Below are 23,422 nucleotides of genomic sequence, written 5' to 3' on the forward strand. Positions count from 1 at the left end.
GAGGGGGGGCTGACTACATGTCTAGTTGTTCCTTGCGAAATGGCATCTGCTGGATACTGGGACGGGATTGCAGGAAAATGGATTCCCCCTGGTTCACTCGGAGGGGTCGTCCTGCCCGTGGATCCTTGGTGCCTGTCTCGCAGGATGATGCATGAGTCTTTCCCTTTGCGTCGGGGGCTTGCTGCATGTCTGGAACAGTGGCGACACGTGTTGTTGTGGTGGCCAGGTAACACAGTTCAGGAGAGGGCCACTGTCAGGATTCAGTTGAAGGGGGGACAAGGCACTCTGCACATGCTCAAGAGTACTTTCTTTTCCAGTTTCCTTGAACAAAACTGCAAGTGCACTCAGATTGGCATGAAAAAGTATTTGTAAGCAAAAGATGGCTTCTAACTATTTATATACTCTCAAATAGATCCTTTTGAACAAGAAGGGGAGCAAAGAACCTCAGAAAATAGAATTAGATATAAAGTTCCCAACTATAGCTCCTTCATCTTATGACTTTTGTATACACAGGTCCCATAATCCCCAGCATAGTATTTTGGTGGTCAAAGGGGACCTCTCCTTCCTTTTTATTCTTCTGCTAGAGTGACTTTGTGTTGGATTGCACTGTTAGGGCAGCAACTTTCTAGCTATAATAGCTGAGTAAACAAAAATGTTCCAAACATTTGGGACAGTTTGGAATGTTCCAAACAGTCTTTTTAAGTTCACATTATCAAAATCACAGTCATGTGTAAAATGCATCCCTTGGGTAAACGTTTGATCCTGTCTCAATATAAGAAATGAATCAACATTCATTGGCTAGGGACCCTGAAGGGGTTTGTGTTTGTTCTTTTTGGGCCATCTTCTGGGCGTAGAGTAGGGGTCACTGGGGGTGTGGGGGGAGATAGTTGTGAATTTCCTGCATTGTGCAGGGAGTTGGACTAGATGACCCTGGTGGTCCCTTCCAACTCTATGATTCTATGATTTTGTGATGGTTTCCAGCCTTTATTCAGCAGTATTCAGTCAGTTGGAGTAGACTTCCAGAGTGGCATTTTAACGTTTCCACTGAATGTTGTCACACAACAATTTGAAGTATGACATCTTTCAATCATTGCAGGGGTGCAATGACTTTACCAATGTTTGACATGCGTTACAATTGCCAGATTAAAAGCTCAAGGCTGCTAAACACATCAGTCCCCACCATCTAAACTGACTTGGGACAGAGATCTCCAACATGAGGAGAGCTCTTCTCCTAGTGGACAAAGCACATAAAACTTTAGGTTAACTCCCAAATGACATTTGAATGTTAATTTGTAGTTCCTTTTGATAGAGGGCATAAGTGATCTTCTTTGTACCAAACAATAACTCAGAACCAGCCCCAACTGAGTGAGTAGTAGAACTGCTTTATTAACAGAGAGAATAAGTCCCGATAACAAACAAATGGTCAAAGTTTAAAATGAAGCAAGGAGCCTGGAATTCCACGCAGATGAAGATTTTTGTGGATGTCAAAAACAAGATTTCCTCTTATCGGCCAGTATTATAGACACCCTGTACTTGCACCAACATTCAGTGAGCTTCCAGTCTGCCTCCTGATCCCACGAACCTGCTCTAGGAGGTAACAACATGTTGAAATTAGTTCCGGAATTCCTACAGCATTTGAATCCCTCACAGTGACAAAATAAAGTTGCAGCTGGTGCCGGTGCCAGTCTTTTTTGCACCCTAGGCAAGGCTAACTACTTGTGCCTCCCCCCCGCCCGCCCCCCAATAGCTAACCAATTTTCAAAAACAGATGTCTTGTAGAAAAAATAAATAAAAGCCTGATGCATTCCTACAAAACTTTTTATAAGATGTTTAACAGCTGAACATCAAGAAAACAAAAGTAATGACTACAGGAGAATTACACAACTTTAAGGTTGACAATGAGGAAATTGAAATTGATCAAGACTTTCTATTCCTTGGCTCCACCATCAACCAAAAGGGAGACTGCAGCCAAGAAATCAGAAGGAGATTGAGACTGGGAAAGGCAGTCATGAAGGAGCTAGAAAAGATTTTGAAGTGTAAGGATGTGTCACTGGCCACCAAGACTAGATTAATTCATGCCATTGTATTCCCTATTACTATGGATGGGTGTGAAAGCTGGACAGTGAAGAAAGCTGATAGGAATAGATTCCTTTGAAATGTGGTGTTGGAGGAGAGTGTGACAGATACCGTGGACTGCCAAAAAAACAAATCAGTGGGTTATAGATCAAATCAAGCCTGAACTGACCCTAGAACTGACTAAACTGAGGCTGTCGTATTTTGGTCAAGTCATGAGACGACAAGAGTCACTGGAAAAGACAGTCATGCTAGGAAAAGTTGAGGGCAGCAGGAAAAGAGGAAGACCCAACAAGAGATGGATTGACTCAATAAAGGAAGCCACAGCCTTCAATTTGCAAGATCTGAGCAAGGCTGTCAAACATAGCACATTTTGGAGGACTTTTATTCATAGGGTCGCCATGAGTCGGAAGCGACTTGACGGCACTTAACACACACAATTAATTATATTCCATAGCACTGTTGTGGTTCTTATCTTAAAATAAAAAATATATAAATTGTCAATTGCATTTTTTCAAGAAACTAACCTGTTTAAAACTGTGCCCCTCAGGCCAGTTCTGCGCCCCTCTGAGGTCTGCGCCCTAAGCAACCGCCTAGTTCACCTAATAGTAGCACCGGCCCTGGTTGCAGCTAGCAGTAAACCAAGCTTGAGCTACCAACAGCCACTTTCTCTGCAATTCAGTTCTTCTAAGGAACCCACCTTTCACCTACCTCCTATTTCTCTCCTCCAGCGTTTAACATAAATAGCACAGCTATGGTGGAGGGCAGGGAGATCTCGAACGGGAGCCACCTCTGACAAGGCCGGGGAGAATTACTCTTTAAGGAATCCTCACTTCCCGTTACAGCTGGTTGACAGTGTCTCCTGATGCAGTTTGAAGGGACTTGCACACAGGGCAACTGCAACTCCCTCTAGTGAAAGCCAGCGTGGTGTACTGGTTCAGAGCAGCGGACTCTAATCTGGAGAACCAGGTTTGATTCCCCACCCCTCCACATGAGCGGCAGACTCTAATCTGGTGAACCAGGTTGGTTTCCCCACTCCACCACATGAAGCCAGCTGGGTGACCTTGGGCTAGTCACAGTTCTCTCCGAACTCTCTCAGCCCCACCTATAGGGTTGCCAGGTCCCTCTTCGCCACCTGCGGGAGGTTTTTGGGGCAGAGCCTGAGGAGGGCAGAGTTTGGGGAGGGGAGGGACATCAATGCCATAGAGTCCAATTGCCAAAGTGGCCATTTTCTCCAGGTGAACTGATCTCTATCAGCTAGACATCAGTCGTAATAGCAGGACATCTCTAGCTAGTACCAGGAGGTTGGCAACCCTAGTTTTTGAGCCTGGTACCCCAGAGTCACTTGACTGCCCCCCCCTCTGTTGTTCCATTGGCCACCTTTCCCCCCTTCTTCAGAATGCCAGATTTGCTCACTGCTCCCATTCTTGGCAAAAGGGGGATGGGTCTTAAACAACATGACGTGGCTTGATGAGCTCCAGGTAAAAACCTCTACTCCATTCTCACCTGTAGCGCCCAGAAACCGAAGTTAGTCTTCTTTGGGGGGCCCATCGGGCACCCCCAAGTTTTCCAGCTCTGCTTTAAGTCTGAAAAGGAGAAGGAGTTGTGGGAATGAAGCACAGCCTCCAGCTAAGAGAGTGCATGCGTTTGTACATAGACAGGGACTTCAGCGAGAGTGAAATTCGGAACTATCCTTTTCAAAGTAAGAAAGATAAGCTTTCTTTACAAGAGCCAGCATGATGTAGTGGTTAAGAGCGGCAGACTCTAATCTGGAGAACTGGGTTTGATTCCCTACTCCTCCACATGAGTGGCGGACTCTAATCTGGTGAACTGGGTTGGTTTTCCCACTCCTACACATGAAGCCTGCTGGGTGATCTTGGGCTAGTCTCTCCAAACCGAGCCCCACCTACCTCACAAGGTGCCTGTTGTGGGGAGGGGAAGGGAAGGGAAGGCAATTGTGAGCTGCTTTGAGACTTTTGAAGGTAGAGAAAAAGCAGGGTATAAAAACCAACTCTTCCTTTTCTTCTTTCTACAGTATCAATCTTCAGCGTTTTTCTCCCCTTCAGCTGAAATTTTATATATTTGTATGCAGAAGCATGGAAACTTTCCTAGAGTTACATACACAGTGCTTCCGTTATTTTATTTATTTTGTCAGCCACAGAAACAAGAGAAGAAGAAGAGTTCGTTTTTGTATGCCAACTTTATCACTTAAGGAAGAATCAAACCAGCTTATAATGACCTTCCCTTCCCCTCCCCTCAACAGATACCCTGTGAGGTAGGTGGGGCTGAGAGAGCGTGACTAGCCCAAGGCCACCCAGCTAGCTTCATGTGTAGGAGTGGGGAAACAAATCCAGTTCACCAGATTAGCCTCCGCCACTCATGTGGAGGAGTGGGGAATCGAACCCGGTTCTCCAGATCAGAATCCACCGCTCCAAACCACCGCTCTTAACCTCTACACCATGCTAGCTCTGTGAGAACTCTGTCCTGGAGGGGGACGGTGCCAGTAGAATTTTACCCTCCCTTATCGTCATTCTGAGGATAATGTGGACAGGATCGATATCTGCACTTCATTAGAAAAGCCAAGAGCCACGGTAGATCCAGGATACACACAGTCGGATCTCATGATATCCTTATTTCAGAACAGCCACTTGGGGCTGTTAATCTGGTCAAGGAAGCAGCACTGGGGGAGTGTGGGCATTTAACCCTTTCTCTCGCACCTGCTGCTAGTCCAGCTTGTATCTTGTTTGTATTTTTCCCTAGCCAACTTGATACCAAAGTGGGGGGAGTTCTAAAATGAGGGAAACAGCAAAGGAAGGATTCTCCCAGCACCACTTCCCTGATCAGGACAGCAGTTCTATGGGGCTACTTTGGGTCTCCTGACAGCATATTTTCGAACTTCAGAAATTTCCCACTACAGTCTTTTTGGGCTCCATGGAGAAACCTCCAACTGGGCATAGTGGCACAGAGTGGCAGTGATGTTGCTATCACTTCCGCAGGGTGGAAGGCACAAAACATCATGTCGGGAGCAGCTCACAGCTGTCTAGAGCTACAGAACTCCCAAAACAAAAGGGAACACCTGAGGAGAAACACTGCATTTGGCCAAAAAACCCATTCATTAACGATCCCAAATCCTTACAAGTACAGAACCTAGTATTTTTCTGTAACACAGTGAATAAATTCAACAAGAATCTTGTTGCAAGGGCAGGGAATCAAAGGCAGGAGGTCCTGGATCCAAGTCCACTGTCCTAGACCCTTGCAACCCCCACAGGGACTTTCCAGCTTTCCACTTGTTATGTCCGTGTGGGGAGGACACACGAGGTCAAGACAGAGTTCCTACAACAATGCAACTTTATTGATTTCAGCAATGAGCAGACGGAACTGAGGAACTGTACAACCTGGCTCTGCTTATATGCACCGCTGGCCCCCGGTGGCCGCTCCCCCCCTGATCCGTGATAGGGGGAAAACAACCCCCAGGTCACCAATGGCATGACCTGGCTTAGGGCCAATGGGATGTGTTGGCTGTGGCCAATCATGCAAGCAGGGCTTAGGAGCCTTCGCCCAGGACTCAAGCTCCTGGGCTTCCTTCGCTATGGTTTTAACTGATGCACATACATTACACCACTCACCTTCTGCATCTCTCCTGCAAATCAGAATGCTTCTTGGAGGTTGCTTCCAGATACTCCTTTGCTTTCTTATTTTCCTCTTGAAACAGTTCCCTGGGTAATGAAACGGAGGCATTCAGGAGGATCGCACAGTGATCTGCTTGTTCATCCCATGCATAAATCTGGCCAAGGCCGATCGTGAGAGGGAGGGCATCTTGGCCATCTTCTGGGCATGGAGTAGGGGGTCACTGGGTGTGTGTGGGGGGAGGTAGCTGTGAATTTTTTCTCTAACCCAAACTATGCATATACCTTTGTTTCTAAGCCCACCCAGGAGCATCTTCTCTCATACACACACCTCCATGTGCTTTGAAGTTTAGTGATGAGATTTGCATGGGGTGCTAACCCCCAGGTAATAGCTGGTAATCTCCTGCTATTACAACTGATCTCCAGCCGATTCCGATCAGTTCACCTGGAGAAAATGGCCGCTTTGGCAATTGGACTCTATGGCACTGAAGTCCCTCCCCTCCTCAAACCCCACCCTCCTCAGGCTCTGCCCCAAAAATCTCATGCCGGTGGCAAAGAGGGACCTAGCAACCCTAGAATTGGAGGGGGAGGGCAGGCAGGGGCTACTTCCGTCAGAGGTACAATGGACTGAACAGGACACAAAGCTTTTTTGATGACAGCTCCCAACCTGTGGAACTCTTTCACCTAACTGGGCTTTAAAAAAAAAACTGTTGAGACCTTTCTTTTGAGATAAGCCTCAGTTCTATATGTGAAACTGGAGAGTTATTTGCAGCCTACGGATGTTTAAAGTCCTACATATTGTACTTGCATCTTCATGAACTGACGTGTTTTACTGCTTTGCTGTTACCGCCAATGAACAGTGAAAGAATTGAAAAGCAGGAAATAAACTTTCCAGAGCACTTCTTCATGCTTTTTTGTCCACTGTTAGAGAATTAGTGTGGTGTAAAAGTTAGTGTTTCAGACTAGGATCTGGGAGACCCAGGTTTGCTAGACGGCCATCTGTCAGCAATGCTGATTCTAAGACCATAGGCAGATCATGAGAGGGAGGGCATCTTGGCCATCTTCTGGGCATGGAGTAGGGGTCACTGGGGGGGTGTGGGGGGGAGGTAGCTGTGAATTTCCTGCGTTGTGCAGGGGGTTGGACTAGATGACCCTGGTGGTCCCTTCCAACTCTATTATTCTATTATTCTAAGTCCAGTAGTCTGTTCACACAGTGGCCAACCAGGTGCCTCTAGAAAGCCCATAAGCAAGACGACTGCAGCATTGTCCTGCCTGTGTCCCACAGCACCTAATATAATAGGCATGCTCATCCGATCCTGGAGAGAATAGGTACGCATCATGACCAGTATCCATTTGGACTAGTAGCCATGGATAGCCCTCTCCTCCATGAACATGTCCACTCTCCTCTTCAAGCCTTCCAAGTTGGCAGCAATCGCCACATCCTGGGGCAGGGAGTTCCACAGTTTAACTGTGTTGTGTGAAGAAATTCTTTTTTTATCAGTTTTGAATCTCTCACGCTCCAGCTTCAGCAGATGACCCCGCGTGCTGGTATTACGAGAGAGGGAGAAAAGCTTCCTGTCCACTCTCTCCATCCCATGCATAATTTTATACACCTCTATCGTGCCTCTCCTTAACCGGCTTCTTTCCCGGCTAAACAGCCCTAAGCGTTTTAAAGGCTCCTCATAAGTGGTGCATGTCTTTGTTTCATTCTGCTTCCCCTCTGCCCCCCACCGACAGCCTCTGCCCTCCATCTTGGCCATCTTCTGGGCATGGAGTAAGCAGGGGATCACTGGGGGTGTTGCGGGGGGGAGGTAGTTGTGAATTTCCTGCGTTGTGAAAAGTTTGGACTAGATGACCCTGGTGGTCCCTTCCATCTCTCTGATTCTATGAACCCTCACTCTTCCAGGGAAGCTTGCAAGGTGCCCTTGGGCCATTCATACACAATTGGCCTAGACTACCTCACAAGGGTGTTGTGAGGATAAAATGGTTTCTCATGTTTAATACAAGATATTCATTTTTATTGCCCTAGTGTTAGAAACATACTTTGTTTAAAAAAAAAAAGAAAAGAAATAAAGAACACTGCTTTTTCACTAAAATTTCTTATCTGTAATTTCCTTTTGATTTTAGCAAACTTTGCAAATAGATCATTGCAGAAGATGGATGGACTCAATAAAGGAAGCCACAGCCCTCAATTTGCAAGATCTGAACAAGGCTGTCAAAGATAGGAAGTTTTGAACTTCACGGCACTTAACACACACACACACAGAAGATACCCTGCAAAAACTGCAGCAGAGTTCAGCTAAACGGCATAATAGCAGAAGGAGAGCGCAAGTTTTATACACTCACATGGCACAAGCCGCCTCGGGGCTCTTGAGAAACCTTCTCTCTTCACTGAAGGGTGAGCACCTCAGCAAATCCAACTCATCCTGCACACGGGCCAGTTTGTCTTGGATCTGTTTTTCTGAGGGAGCAGGACAAATAAAAGGGATGTTGAAGGCTCATCTAATTCTTGCTTGCCCTGACCTGGATGGGCCAGGCAAGCCCGATCTTGTCAGATCTAGGAAGCTAATGGCCCTGGTTAGTACTTGGATGGGAGACCACCAAGGAAGCCTAGGGTTGCCTTGGCAAACCACCCCAGTTTGTCTCTTGAAAACTCCACAGGGTCATCTTAAGTCGGCTGTGACTTGATGGCTAGGGTTACCAACCTCCAGGTAATAGCTGGAGATCTCCCGCTACTACAACTGATCTCCAGCCAATAGAGATCAGTTCCCCTGGAGAAAATGGACGCTTTGGCAATTGGACTCTATAGCACTGAAGTCCCTCCCCAAACCCCACTCTCCTCAGGCTCCACCCCAAAAACCTCCCGCCGGTGGCAAAGAGGATCCTGGCAACCCTCTTGATGGCACTTATATTGATGGCACTTATCCTGCTTACGCTCAGAAATCGAGGCTGCCTCCACACACTTAAAAACAGCCTTTTCTTTTAAGGACGAGTTTCAAACAATCACATTCTATTGGTGCAAAGTGGAAGGGAGCTTTGCCAGTGGTTGCCTTTATTTATTTATTTGGATTTCTATCCCGCCCTCAATCCCCAGCCAAGGCTGGGCTCAGGGGAGGTAACAACCACCAATTGGAATTAAACAACAAAACCACAATCTTTAACCATTAAAACTCTTAAAACATACAATACATTAACCATTAACTTATTTAATTATTAACAATTTATTTTTTAATAGATGAGTACTTCCACGCTTGAAAAGCTGAGTTTCTGAGCTCAGAAGAACTGTAGTCACTTATCACTAATGATTTCACAGTAGGGTTGCCAGCTCTGGGATGGAAATACCTCGAGATTTTTGGGGGTGAAGCCTGAGGAGGGCAGGGTTTGGAGAGGGGAGGGATTTCAATGCCATAGAGTCCAATTGCCTAAGCAGCCATTTTCTCCAGGGGACCTGATCTCCGTCGCCTGGAGATCAGTTGCAATAGCAGGAGATCTCTGATAGCGGGAGATCTCCAGCCGCCACCTGGAGGTTGGCAACCCTATTTCACAGGCACTTCCAGCTACCACATGACACTTTTAGAATGCAATAGCCATGCCACATAGTGAGGAGGAATCAGGCTTTTCCAGCAATGAGAACATCAGTTTTAAGTGCTAATAACGTTCAATATCCCACAACAGTACCTTTGAAGAAAGGGCCATGCATGGATTCCACACAAATAAGTAAAAAAAAACCAAAATGATACTTTAAAATAACTGTCTTGAATGATATTTGGATATATTCCAAGACATCCGAAGAACTGCGGTCACTCACCTTCAATCAGCAAAAGCTCTTTGTCTGCCTCAGTCACCGGCTTCTTTCTTGCCTAAAAAAGAAATGAAGTATAATTCACTGCCAAGAAGCAAGGATTGCGTCAACGCTTGTTCACAGGTTCATAGAATCATAGAGTTGGAAGGGACCACCAGGGCCATCTAGTCAAACCCCCTGCACAATGCAGGAAATTCACAACTACCTCCCCACCACACACCCCCAGTGACCCCTACACCACGCCCAGAGGATGGCCAAGATGCCCTCCCTCTCATGAACTGCCTAAAGTCATAGAATCAGCACTGCTGACAGATGGCCATCTAGCCTCTGCTTAAAAACCTCCAGGGAAGGAGCACTTGCCACCGCCCGATGTAGGGATTTATGAAGGAAGCCTGTTCCACTGAGGAACCATTCTAACTGGCTGCCTGAATGCTTCTCATATATTTCCTCCAAAGGGACAAATACTAATTTTGATATTTACAGCTTGATTTTCTTCCCAATGTAGGGTTACCAGGTCCCTCTTCAGCACCGGCGGGTGGTTTTGTGGGTGGAGCCTGAGGAAGCGGGGTTTGGGGAAGGGAGGGAGTTCAATGCCATACAAAATATTTTTATGAGCTACCACATAACATCATACACAGTGACAATCTATCATCAAACAGTCAAAATCCATAGTTCATGGCATATCCTGGTACATTCCTTCCAAAGTATGCATAAAGCAATATCCAGCTGGTATCTTCAAAAATGTGTAATCACAGTAGAAAGGGGATATGGCCGTTTCAAAATTCTTCTGTTCAGTTCTTCCTCAGTCTCCTCAATAATCAATCCTATATTATTCCAGCTTCAAAAATTCATGACTGCATTCTAACATTCCGGATAGTCACCAAGTTCCACGTAGGGATACAGACAAATGTAGCAGTGATCTAGACAAATGTTGCAGTGATATAGCTGGTCTTACTGTTACATTTGTCTGGAGCTGGCTTCATGTGTAGGAGTGGAGAAACCAACCCGGTTCACCAGATTCACGTCCACCGCTCATTTGGAGGAGGGAGGAATCAAACCTGGTTCTCCAGATCAGACTCCACCGCTCAAAACCATCATTCTTAACCACTACACCATGCTGGCCCATAAATCAACCATGCGATAATAGCATGACCCAGTCTATCTTTGCAAAAGGCAAGGACCTGGCCCTTACATAACACTCCCAGAGGCTCTTGTGCTTCTCCATCAACTCTTCAAGCCGCTGCTCAAATTCCATTCTGAAAGCACACAAAAAAATCAGAGTAGGGCAGGTGTGGGACAGGATATAATTGCTTTGGTGTGGACAGCAGCACATTTTAAGGCAGGGAACATTTAAAACTAAGTATTGTGTCTGGTGGGTCCCATCAAGAGCCTATCTAGTCCAACACTGTCTCCAGTGATAATCATTCAGATGCCCACGGGAAGCCCACAAGCAAAGAAACATGGAGACAGCAGTGGTACAAGCACCTGCTTTGCATGAGTAAGACCTCAGCCCAAGACCCTGGAGGGCCACTGCCAGTCAGAGTAGACAATTGTTGGGGATTCAATGCGAGTTCCATTTCTGTCAAGACAGTTAAAGGGTTAATTTGTTTGTATCAACAGTTTAGTTAGTCTCAAGGAGATGATGTAATGACAAATGTCAGTATTCCATTGGTTAGCAAAATTGCCATGGGTTACATGCCAAAGGCCATGTACCTACTGCGATTGGGATAATTGCTGTCCTTTTGTTTAGAAAAGACAGCAGTTACTCACTCAGGTTTTGGATCTTACAGCGACCAGATGGAAAGCCTCTCTGCTCTTAAGAGCAAAGATGGATTCTAAGCCTGTAGTTACCTGTTAGTGCAAACTAACAAGTTTTGTAGGGAACTAGTCATGTAGAAAGAAAGGATTATTTGTTTTACTCCACGTGTACCCCATCCTGTTAGATGAGTAAAGGGTTTTGTTTGATTAAGACAAAAGTCTTTGTCTCTGATTTTGTTCTGTGCTGTGATCTGTCTCTTCTGTAACCACAATCACGATTCATCTTCTCTGATTCACAACAACAATACTGACCATGATAGACCAAGGAGGTCAGTGTAAGGCAGTTTCAGGCATCCCCTGTTCCCACTATGAACACATGAAACTGCCTTATACTGAATCAGACCCTTGGTCCATCAAAGTCAGTATTGTCTACTCAGACCGGCAGCGGATATCCAGGGACTCAGGCAGAGGTCTTTCACATCACCTACTTGCATAGTCCCTTTAACTGAAAATGCCAGGGATTGAACCTGGGACCTTCTGCATTCCAAGCAGATGCTCTGCCACAGCCCTTCCCCATCTGTCAATCGGGCATACAGTTTCCAAATATGGAGATTGCATGGCTAACAGTCATCAGTAGACTGACCCTCTGTTAAAGCCCTTGAGCTGGAGGCCATGGTAACAAACTCCATGTTAAATATACATTGTTTGAAGTTTCTTTTGTCCTTACTGAACCAACTAGGAGTACATTTAATTGAAATATCCTGAACTCTAATACTGTGCAAGAGGAAAAATTCTGTTTTGATCTCTCTGCATGGGACACTGTTTAATTTATAGACTTCTATCATGTCCCTCCCCATCCTGTCATCTTTACTCATGTAGATGTTCCAGTTCCTCAGTTAATCTGGTTGTACATTTCTGCACCTCCACCTGCCCCACAAGTGGAAGACACTGAATGTAAGTTGTTTTCATACTTGGATCCTATAGCACCATCAAGGCAGGGTTAAAACACAGCAGGGCTAAAAGAGATCTCTGGGTTTAAAAGGTGACTTAGAAGGAAGGAACTCCACTGCTTACATAAAAGGGATTCCCTTGAAGCATGAATGCAAGCAAGCAAGTAGGTCATTTTCCACTACCACAGTTACACTTGGATCAAATCTTTTTCCCTGTTCACACAACAGTAGAAAGAAGCTTCCCAGAAGCACTGACTTTGTATACAGCAACAAGTGATTTACTGGGGGGGGGGGGGGGGAAGCATCTGCTTTGTCATTTGATGCTGCAAAATGTTATATAGCTAGATTCAAGAGGAAGAAGGAGGAAGAGGAGGAGTTGTTTTTATATGCTGACTTTCTCTACCACTTAAGGAAGAATCAAATCGGCTTAAAATCACCTTCCCTTCACCTTCCCTACCCCACCCTGTGAGGTAGGTGGGGCTGAGAGAGCTCTAAGAGAGCTCTAAGAGAGCTGGAACTACCCCAAGGTCACCCAGCTGGCTTCATGTGTAGGAGTGGGGAAACCAACCCGGTTCACCAGATTAGCCTCCGCCGCTCATGTGGAGGAGTGGGGAATCGAACCCAGTTCTCCAGATCAGAGTCCACAGCTCCAAACCACCGCTCTTAACCACTACACCACGCTGGCTATCAGTCCAGTAGCACCTTAGAGACCAAGAAGGTCTTTGGGGTACAAGCTTTCGAGAGTCAAAGCTCCCTGTAGCTCAAATGTAGCTGTTCTACTGCAGATTAACCCAGTTACCCCCTACAACTATCTGCAGAATGTTATGGCATTTTTTCATAAATCAATACACTAGACTGAACTGAAATCAGATATGCAACACTCAACTGATAAGGTCCTGAAGGTCTAGGAATTACCTCTGTTTCCTTTGCTTCAGTTTCTCCTCCTGAATCTTGGCCTCCAGGTCCTCAATTCTCTGCTTACTCTCCAGGTTCAGTTCCTGCTGTCTGAGAAACAAGACAAAGCTGAAGCTCAGAATTAGACTTCTGTTTAATGCTGGGATGGCGTCCCTTTCAACTTCCTTTCAGCTAATCCATTACTGAGGTTTTGTCTTCAGAAATTAAACATGATTGTGCTGGGCTTTCTGGTCAACTTTACACTTAAGTACTGAATTTGGTAGCGTTGCTCTATAGCATTGCTTCTCAGTATCTCAACACATCTCATACTAGTTCCTATCCAATACTCAGAAGTTTCCGTCACTGTTCTAAGGTAAAATCATTTATTATATCTAGAATGTTTTCTCTTTCTTGCAACATGAATGTATGTTTCCCAATGAGGGCAGGGGAAGTTACCCTTTATTAAATGTTGTCCTTCGGCTAGCTCCCTGATCTTTTTTCCTACAATATCAGACCACCCTCAAGAGTTTTGACCAAAGGGCAAAGGCACTCAACATGTCCCCGGTATTATATTTCTTTTTACAGTCCAGTATTTCCACACATCACGATTCTGACCTCTTCATCTCTGCCTCTCTCTCTTCAGAGTGCCGTTCCATGTTCTGTCGGGCTGCTACAAAGACAACACGCACCGGCTATTAGGATTTTGGTTACTTCTTTTACACCCGGCATTTTTATCATAAATATGCCCTCTAGTTTTCTGCCAGTATAGACATTGTCAATTACCAAGAAACTATATGTATGTATGTGTGTGTGTGTGTGTGAATATATATACGAAACCTCATCCAACAGAAAAAGTTCAACAATTCACTTTACTTTTGTCTGAAGCATCATCAAAGCCATTTTAATGAGGGCCAGCATGAAATGAGGCTAGAGGGAAGTAGGTCAGTATTGCCTACCCTTAGTCTCCTGAAAGGGATTACCAGCAGCTCCCATTGCCACAACTAACACTTCTTTGTCTAGCCTCTGAATTAGCAACTGTCAAACACCAGGTTATATAATTAATGAGACACATCCCACTTTGTTCACAAACTTGCCGATTTTTCTAGTCACCTTTCTTTTCATTCAGTATCTCTTCAAGCCTCAACTCCTCTTCATTCACTGCAAGAAAAGGAAAAGAGCTCAGATGGTGCTCATGCGTGGCTTGGGCAGAGTTCGTAGAAGTCATGGTCCATGTCGTTCAACAGACATGGATCATAAGAACTTCCAGAATCGTCCCTCAGAAGAATATCTTCCAGTGCCTACTAGGACTGGGACTTCAAGGAAGAACAGTAGGGGGAATGCTTTATAAAAGGGGTGAAAAAGGCAACGAGGTGTGGGCCCACATCTCAGCCAGGCAAAAACCCAGACGTACCATCAGCATGTCAACTGACGCTCTACATAAACTCTATGGTATTAACATAGTTTCCAGAGCGTCATCTGACATCTGGCACATAGCATGACATCGCTGTCATGCCCCACTGTTGTGGGCAGGTAGTAATATAGGCACATATAGCTTGGAATCATATAGAATAGCAGCTTGAAATTATATAATGGTTGCTAGGAATGCTAATTAAAGGAAATCCTGCCTGGAAATTGGGAAGCTTCTAAATCCACTGCCTATTTCAACAAGGCGAGATGCTAGACTAAAGGCCGGGAGTCGAGCCAGCAAACTTCACTAAGTATAAATAATTCACAGTGGGTAGCCGTGTTAGTCTATTTGCAGTAGTCAAAAAGGGCAAGAGTCCAGTAGCACCTTAAAGACTAACAAAAATATTTTCTGGTAGGGTATGAGCTTTCTGAAGAAGTGAGCTGTGGCTCACGAAAGCTCATACCCTACCGGAAAATATTTTTGTTAGTCTTTAAGGTGCTACTTGACTCTTGCCCTTTTTGACTAAGTATAAATAGTAAGATAACACCAGTCTGAATGGTGGGTGGGTAATAGGCTTTCATTCATAAGAATATAATAGACTTGTTTCCCGTCATTTTCCTGTCATCTCATTATTAAACAATATCCGACATAAAGATATAATCACATGTTTATCCCAAACATCCTTAGAGATATGTTCAAAGCCTTAAGATAACGACTGAAGGCTGGGAAAGGTCTTGATCTTAGATATGATGCTGGGGACAAGATTATTCACAGATTCCCAGGAAAAGGGTATTTAAGAAGCCAGAAATTGTTCTGTAGTTGGGAGTTCTATAGCAGACATGTTGCTCCTGTGCTGTTTGTCTAAAGAATTTCCCCAGAAGAATAGCACATCCAGAGGTATGTGAACTTGGTATTTCTATTGTAACTTTTACTGAACAAGATCTGCTTAAACTTGGAATATTCTGTTAAGTTTTTTTCCTACAATGTAACTGTAACCAATATGTTTTGTGTCCTGTTTCCATATTCTTTTATATTCTGAGGTTTCTACAATAAAAAGGAATTTTCTAAATTCAACGCTTGTATCACTACTTAGGGGGCAACCGGTTAAGTAAGATAACACATTTCTTAGTGAAATACAAATTCTAGAAACCTAGCTGCCTTCACAGTACTGACAGCTTCAGTCCCACCACCCCAAGATGGAAGGGAGGGTTGAGGGACCTTTCCCCAGATTATTGCCTGCCCAATGTGGGCACTGGATCATCCTAGATTATAAAAATCACTGTGCCAGCAGTTAGCAGATGTCTACCTATTGCAATTGGATCTCCCAGTCAGGTCTGGAAAGCAACTCAAGCGGGCACAAAAGAAGCATATTCATGTCACTCAGTTTTGGGAAGCATCCCTTTTAGTCTTCTACCCTTGCTCCATTTCCATCACTTATTGCTGAGACTACCTACGTTTTTCCAGTTCCCTCTGCAGTGCAGCGTTCTGTTCATTTGCCTCACAAAGCTCCTCACTTATTATCTTCTTGGCTACGAAAAATAAAGTATCACACAGGAGTAAGAACAAAGATGAGTAAGTTGACAGGGCAGCCACAAGGAGATGCCATATCACCTGAATATGGCAGAGAGGTCTGGATACTGTAATTAGGGAAAAATCAATAGTAGATACTGTTGGTCGGTCTTTCTTTAACCCTGCCTGCGTAACCTCTCAGCATTCCATTTTTGGCCCTGCTCCATCTTTAATGAAAGAGACAATTCAAAGGCAACATAGTGTGAGATTACTGCCACGTAGAGGGGAAGAGAGCTCATGACTTGCCCAAACCACAGAGAAAATGGTGCCCACTGAGACATGAGTAGGTTTGCTAACCTCCTGGTAGTAGCTGGAGATCTCCTGCTATTACAACTGATCTCCAGCCGATAGAGATCAGTTCCCCTGGAGAAAATGGCTGCTCTCTGTGAATGAGCATATATTAAGTCCTGTACTTTCTGTTTCAAAATATCTTGAGCTGTGCCTTCATGTATTTGCTGTACATCGTGTTTCTGAGAGCTCTGATCATTAGGGTTGTCAAACTTCCAGATACTAGCTGGAGATCTCCTGCTATTACAACTGATCTCCAGCCGATAGAGGTCAGTTCACCTGGAGAAAATGGCTGCTTTGGCAATTGGACTCTATGACATTGAAGTCGTGGGGCAGGGAGTGGGGCTGGGGTGGAGGAGACCTCACAGGTGAGCCGGCAACGGAGCAAGGCTGGGGCGGGGAGGAGGCCTGGAGCCACAATGGGGGGAGATGTGATTTTCCTCCACAAATTTCACAGGCCCCCACTTGCCTTAATTTAATATCCAGAGTCAATTCACTACAGACAATGAAATCATTTCAAACATAGGTTATCAGTGGTGTTTTAAAAGGGCTTAAATCCTGCCCTTGGGAATGGAAGTCCAATTTTTTCAGGAGCATTGTAAGATCTAGCTATTTGGTCCAGAATTAAAGGGTGGAAGATTTCAAGTAATTTGTATAAACTGGTATTCTGGGAAGAGATGGGGGGGGGTTGTTTTTACATTTGATATCCCTTTTGAGCTGGGACACAGTATAAATCTAAAGAAATAGTATGTAATGTAACTTAACTGTTTATAGTAAAATACTATGACATGCATGTTGAGAGTTACACGTTTAGAGAGACAGAATTGGCACAGGAACGTGGTCTTTCAAAGGCAGTAGTTACTCCTGTGCTGCAGAGTCTGTGGATTTCTTCCCCATTTATATGGGAGTCAAACTTCAATGGATGCATGCAACAGTTGTCTTTCTCCTTGGGCATCATATCTGGAGGGGGGGAACTAGCAAAGAGAGCCAGTGTGGTGTAGTGCTTAAGAGTGGTGGACTCTAATCTAGAGGACCAGATTTGATTCCCCACTCCGGAGTCTAATCTGGTGAACCGAGTTGGTTTCCCTACTCCCACAAATGGAGCCTGCTGGGTGACCTTGGGCTAGTCACAGTTCTCTCCGAACTCTCTCAACCCCACCTACCTAACAAGATGTCTGTTGTGGGGAAAAGAAGGGAAGGCAATTGTAGGCCGGTTTGAGACTCCTTAAAGGTAGAGAAAATCGGGCTAAAGAAACCAACTCTTCTTCTTCTTCCAGAAGCCTAGACCTGATTAGTCTTGCTGAGAATTATACTCTGGGCTGAATTCACATATTGTTGGATATTGTGCCTTCAGGGGAACATAACAATGATTCGCAACAGGGCCGGCTTGTCCACACAGGAAAACCCCACTATGATTTATTGCTACAGCAGGTTAGCAGTGAAATATCCAATGATGTGTGAATGCAGCCCTCCTCCACACTGCTGAGAAGTGAACTCTTATCAACTTCACTGTGTTCCTCTTACCTTGCTGTAATTCATTGATCCTTGTTATTAGGTCCTCAATTCTTGGATCCACATTTCCTGCTACAAAATGGAGGATAAAAGGAACGTCCATTGAACTCTTCACACTATGTTAGTAGGACCTTAAGTACCTTCAGATCAGGGTACCCTCACTGTGCCTTTCTTTTCCAGGTAGCCCAGAAGTGCACCCCAAAGAATCAACATCCAGCATACCAAAATGTGCATATAGCTAAAAGCCTCAATGCCATACTTGAACACATGAAGCTGCCTTACCCTGAATCAGACCCTTGGTCCATCAAAGTCAGTATTGTCTACTCAGACCGGCAGCAGCTCTCCAGGGTCTCAGGCAGGGGTCTTTCACATCACCTACTTGCCTAGTCCCTTTAACTGGGGATGCCAGGGGACTGAACCTGGGACCTTCTGCATGCCAAGCAGATGCTCTACCACTGAGCCCCAGTTTTCCTCTTTTGTAGGTTGATGCTGTAGCCAGTTTTCTCTAGAACTCTCCAGACATCCTTTCCATCACTAAAGGTAAAGGTCCTCTGTGCAAGCACCGGGGCATTCCTGACCCATGGGGTGACGCCACATCCCGACGGTCCCTAGGCAGACTTTGTTTACAGGGTGGTTTACCAGTGCCTTCCCCAGTCATTTTCCCTTTACCCCCAGCAAGCTGGGTACTCATTTTACCGACCACAGAAGGATGGAGGGCTGAGTCAACCTTGAGCCGGCTACCTGAAACCAAGTTCCGTTGGGATTGAACTCAGGTTGTGAGCAGAGCTTGGACCGCAGTACTGCAGCTTACCACTCTGCGCCACGGGGCTCTCCATCACTACCACCACTTTTTACTGCTTCCCCTAAAAAACCTCCCAATTTTTCCTCATCCCAAAATTCCAAACCAATATTGCCTCCCTTGGACCCAAACACACGCACAATGGGTCACCTGCTGCAGAAACCACATATGATATAGGGCTGCCAACTCTGGACTGGGAAACACCTGGAGATTTGGGGGGTGGAGCCCGGGGAGGGACCTCAGCAGGATGTAATGCCATAGAGTCCACCCTCCAAAGCAGCCATTTTCTCCAGGGGAAAGGATCTCTTGTCGCCTAGAGATCAATAGTAATAGCAGGAGATCTCCAGGTGCCGCCGAGAGGCTGACAACCTTACATATATGAACCATCTAACAGGCACATAGGACTCATAAGCTGAAGTTTGTCCATGTATGGAATCTAAACTATATTTATAACTACATACAGGACTTTCAGATGTCCTGCCAGAAGCAAACAACAAATGATGTGGTGTGATGTTGGTTGCATCACCCAGCAGTCACAGAGTTCTTTGGCACATTTATTTATTTTATTGCATTTTTACCCTGCCCTCCCCAACCCAAAGGCTGGGCTCAGAGCAGCTTACACAATCCAAAATATAATAAACGCAATAAAACATTTAAAATACAATTTAAAATAGCCCAGGCCAATCTGATAAATAAGACAATAATGCCCCCGATGGTACTAAAATAAAAAATAGCTATCTGCAGCTGGGCAGATGGATCTGACCACCCCCAAGATGGTATAAGTGGGGGTGGCACTCAGCAGTGGAGGAGGGGGAAGGATTAGGGAGGGCAGTATTTATAATGCAGGGCCCTGATCTCACTAGGGAGGCTATTCCACCAGGCAGAGGCCAGGGCTGAAACAGCCCTGGCAGAGGCCAGCCGGATACTCCTTGGGCCAGGAATCACCAGTAAGTTGGTATTACATGAAGGTCAATTTCTCTGGGTAACATACCAGGAGAGGCAGTCCCATAGATGCAGTTAGTATACTAGGCTATGCAGCCATCACAAACTTGGGAGCCAATTTTGGGACTCCTCATCATGAACGTTGCTCTTGATTGTATCAACAAGCTTGTTGAAAACCCATACATTTCAGCTCTTAAGGTGCTGTCTTGCTTCACACACTAGTCCAAACTTCTGTTCTAGTACCGGGGAAGGGGGGGGGAATGTCCCCATTCACAGTTACCCAGTTTGTTGCGTGGCTCCCACCCCCTTAATAGGATGCCTCTAACTATCGAGCCTAAGTTCCAAATACCATTCTGCATTTGTTTCACAAGTGACAGGATCTCCTCCATTTTGGATGCAAAGTCCCAGGAATCTGGAAAGAGAATAAAACCATGGAATTGTCTACACATTGTCATACGCTGGCACCCACTCCGTAAATCATTCATTCAGATACAGTTGTTAGGATCAGGAGGACTAGGGTTTTTTTAGTCCGTGTATGTGTGAGGGTTTGTATGTCTTTGTATCTTTGTATACTGTCTTTCCATAATTCCCCCCCCTTCCACCTGAACTCGTAAAAGCAGTTCTGACCATTTGGCCTTCGGGCGCCATATCTGTCAGGCCCTGGCTGGTATGTCTCACGAGTGCCTCCCCTGCTGTGTTGCCCGGCTATGCTTTGATTCACTCCCTCTTGCCAATTCCGGCCTTGGAAAGTAGATAACCCGAACTAGCTCCCTGGGGACGATTGATGTCTCCATCGCACCAATATATCTTGTAGCTTCCTATAACAATAGGTGTGACCTTTTGCTACCCTGTAGGGAATATAATCATGTAGTAAAGCAAACTGGCTTACTTGCAACTTTCTATCCGTGTGTGGACTGTATCTATTGTGACTTCCAATAAAGAAACCTTGTTTCAACATTTCTGAATGAACAAGTGATTTTTGGGAATTGCACAGAGACCAGGAACCCTCACAGTATGGTTCCATTCTCCTTTAGGCGTTCGTTTCTAATTCCAAAATCTTCCTCCCTCCCTCCCTCTTCCTCATATTTGGGCTTTCCTTCCTTCCTTTTTCTTCCCCTTCTGTGATTCTTTCCTAAATTGAGGAGGGAGGTATTGTTTTTGGCTTCACTTTTGAGCTAGTAATTTTGGGTTTGGCTCCACCTCCCATGACAGCCATTTCGGGTTTGGTGCTCACCACCCCCCTCTGAAAATTCCCAAGTTGCCAGAAGCCACAAAAATGTCAGGGACCCCTGGACTAGATGAACCACGTCCAGCAGAGCTCCTATTATGGCTGCTTCTGCTGTCAAAATCCCTTCTAGAAGCAACTTCATAGATATAATTTCTGGGCTTCATTCCACATATTTGTATATAGTAGGTAGTCTTCATCTTTGCTGATGACCTGCAGGGACAGGTATATTAGCCATCTTTTCTCATATTCATTTTGTACATAGTTCTTCAGCTTTTTTGGGGTAGCCTCAAATTAAGTGAGAAGGGAATTTTGTTCCAGAAAGGGAACTGTTTATACGGGTAGAGAGGAAAATGGGATGATAAACATCCAATTAATCTGGGCAGAAGGATCTCCATTTTTATTACCCTATTTTTTAATATCCACTCACCACCACCCTACCAAGCCTATTTCCTTTTCACAGAGGGGTGGAGTGCAGACATAAAACTTCCAAAAATTTGAAGCCATGGAAAAGTGTTTTCCTAGTTTTTTTCCCTGGGGAAAAAAAATTGGGGGGGAAATGTTTAAATATATGCAATACATTACTAATTACTAATTAAACCTAACCTTACTAATCAAACCTAACCTCATTTTGATGCTAAAATAAAAATGCATCATTATCTTAGTTATAGAAGGTACCTTGGTTAGCATATACAATTGAATTAATTGGCACATTTATGGAATTTGAAAACATAAATGCCTTTATTTACTACAAGCAAATTTGCAAATATACTCATTACTTGAGAGAGCTGCAAACTGCTACACCCTACCCTCCTTCAGCACGCATATCTTAAGTTTTGCTACCTGAGATGTATGGGGGGGGGGAAATAAAAGTTGAAATTAGAAAACCAGTAATGAGCAATAATGACAGGGTTATTTGTCAATATAGTCTTGCTGCTGCAAGAATTGTAATAGCTAAAGTTTGGAAGCAGGTGAATAAACCTTCAATTCGTGACTGGAGAGAGAAACTATGGATGTATATGAGGATGGCCAAATTAACGGAATTCTTACATGGAAAAGATATGGAAGAATTTAAAAAAACTTGGGCAAAGGCCGCCACATACTGGGATAAACTGGCAAAAATGGATTTTACTATTTTAATTAGTGAATTATAGAAACTAGTTTTAATATTTTTATATTTTACTGTTCTTCGGAAGTCGGGTGATGGGTCACTTTTTAAGGTGGGTGGAGGGTCGAAGGGGTATCTTGGTTTTTTTTAATATATATAATTTTGTAACCATTAATGTATTAATATGTATAGATACTCTTTTGTATTTTATTTTTTTAATTTTCTTTTTATTATTATTGTATTTCTTTATTTTATGTTATTTTAAAAAAAATATAAAAAAGAAAAAAAAAGAAAACCAGTTTTGTAATAAGGACTTTCCCTCAATGCACCCCTAAACTCCCCGCCAGAAAAACTGGGGTTGGGGGAATAGACTTTTCATGCTATACATTGTGAGGAAATCTTTGCCTTAAAAAGCATTTCACTCATTCCGAAAGGGGGGAGGGAATCAGTTTTTCCCCGGTACTTCCAAAATTTTCCATTTTTTCCATCAGAAAAAAATGGGGAAAGTCCTTGGAAACGATGGGGGGGGGGGAGAAGAGACGCCAAAACCATCGCTCATTTGCATCTGTTAACCGATTTGCCCTTGTTCAATATTTAACTTTGTAATACTGGTCAAGGACCGCAATAAATTATAATGAATGCATCCCTGTTCAGTATATGGGACGAGACTTCAGTTTTAAACATCGGAAGTGCCGCTTCGGGAGAGGAAAGAGTGATAAAACGCGGGAGCTGCGTTAGGAAAACGAGACACGTCGTCGCATCGTGAGCTTCCAGCAGTGCCGCGAATAGGTCGCCGTTCCTCCTTGGTTCGCCTACATCTCTCCTTAACAGCCATTAAAAAGAAGTTAGGTGTAGTCTTCTCTCTCCCGTGGGTTCAGGTTTTCCCCTCACGAACTCTGGTTTGTGACCCACAAAGAAACCAGCCTTTCACACACACACACACACACACACACCCATTACCTCCCTCCATGGCTTTGTGGTGGGAATGGAAATCTCGGCCCTCCCTCAGCCCATGGCCCCTATTTCAAACTCGGCCCCTGCTTTGCGCCCCCTCATCGTCATGTGACCAGTTCCCGCCTTTTCTCAACTGTCACTATGCCTCCTCTCCGGCTTGTGAGCAATGTCTAGTAGCCACAGGGACCTCCCGCTAAGGAGGCGCCAATGGGGCTACCCCAACCATCACTCACAGTCCACCAAACGTTTAACTAATCCCGTTTTCATCCTGCCCATGGAGGTCGGAGCAGCTTAGGCAATCCCCTTCCCCTGTTGTTTCCTCACAACAACTCTGTGAGGGAGGTCAGGTTGAAAGGGTGCCAACTGGCTCGTGCTCACGGAGCAAGAGAAAGGGGGGGGCATGTGAAAATGAACGCGCACACTTGCTCTACGTGGCCTTTTGCGACAAGTTATAAAACCTTGGCATTTCTCCAGAGCCACACAAGTAACTAGAGAGGAGAGAGGCAGGCAGGCA

General features: G+C 44.9%; 1 protein-coding gene across 1 annotated transcript; it reads right to left on the bottom strand.

The window, feature by feature from the left end:
- Window positions 1-3,601: 3,601 nt before the first annotated feature.
- On the bottom strand, window positions 3,602-22,924 carry LOC130483206 (synaptonemal complex central element protein 1-like). The gene is made up of 12 exons (XM_056856017.1): window positions 22,915-22,924; window positions 19,971-20,033; window positions 17,893-17,952; window positions 15,966-16,040; window positions 14,214-14,261; window positions 13,719-13,773; window positions 13,125-13,214; window positions 10,694-10,757; window positions 9,508-9,559; window positions 8,046-8,160; window positions 5,700-5,789; window positions 3,602-3,659 (listed from the first exon to the last, which is right to left on the bottom strand). The coding sequence occupies exons 1-12, from the start codon at window positions 22,922-22,924 to the stop codon at window positions 3,602-3,604; spliced, it is 780 nt and encodes a 259-aa protein (XP_056711995.1).
- Window positions 22,925-23,422: the final 498 nt, after the last annotated feature.

The sequence above is a fragment of the Euleptes europaea genome, chromosome 1, assembly GCF_029931775.1.
Source record: "Euleptes europaea isolate rEulEur1 chromosome 1, rEulEur1.hap1, whole genome shotgun sequence".
Taxonomy (NCBI): Eukaryota; Metazoa; Chordata; class Lepidosauria; order Squamata; family Sphaerodactylidae; genus Euleptes; species Euleptes europaea.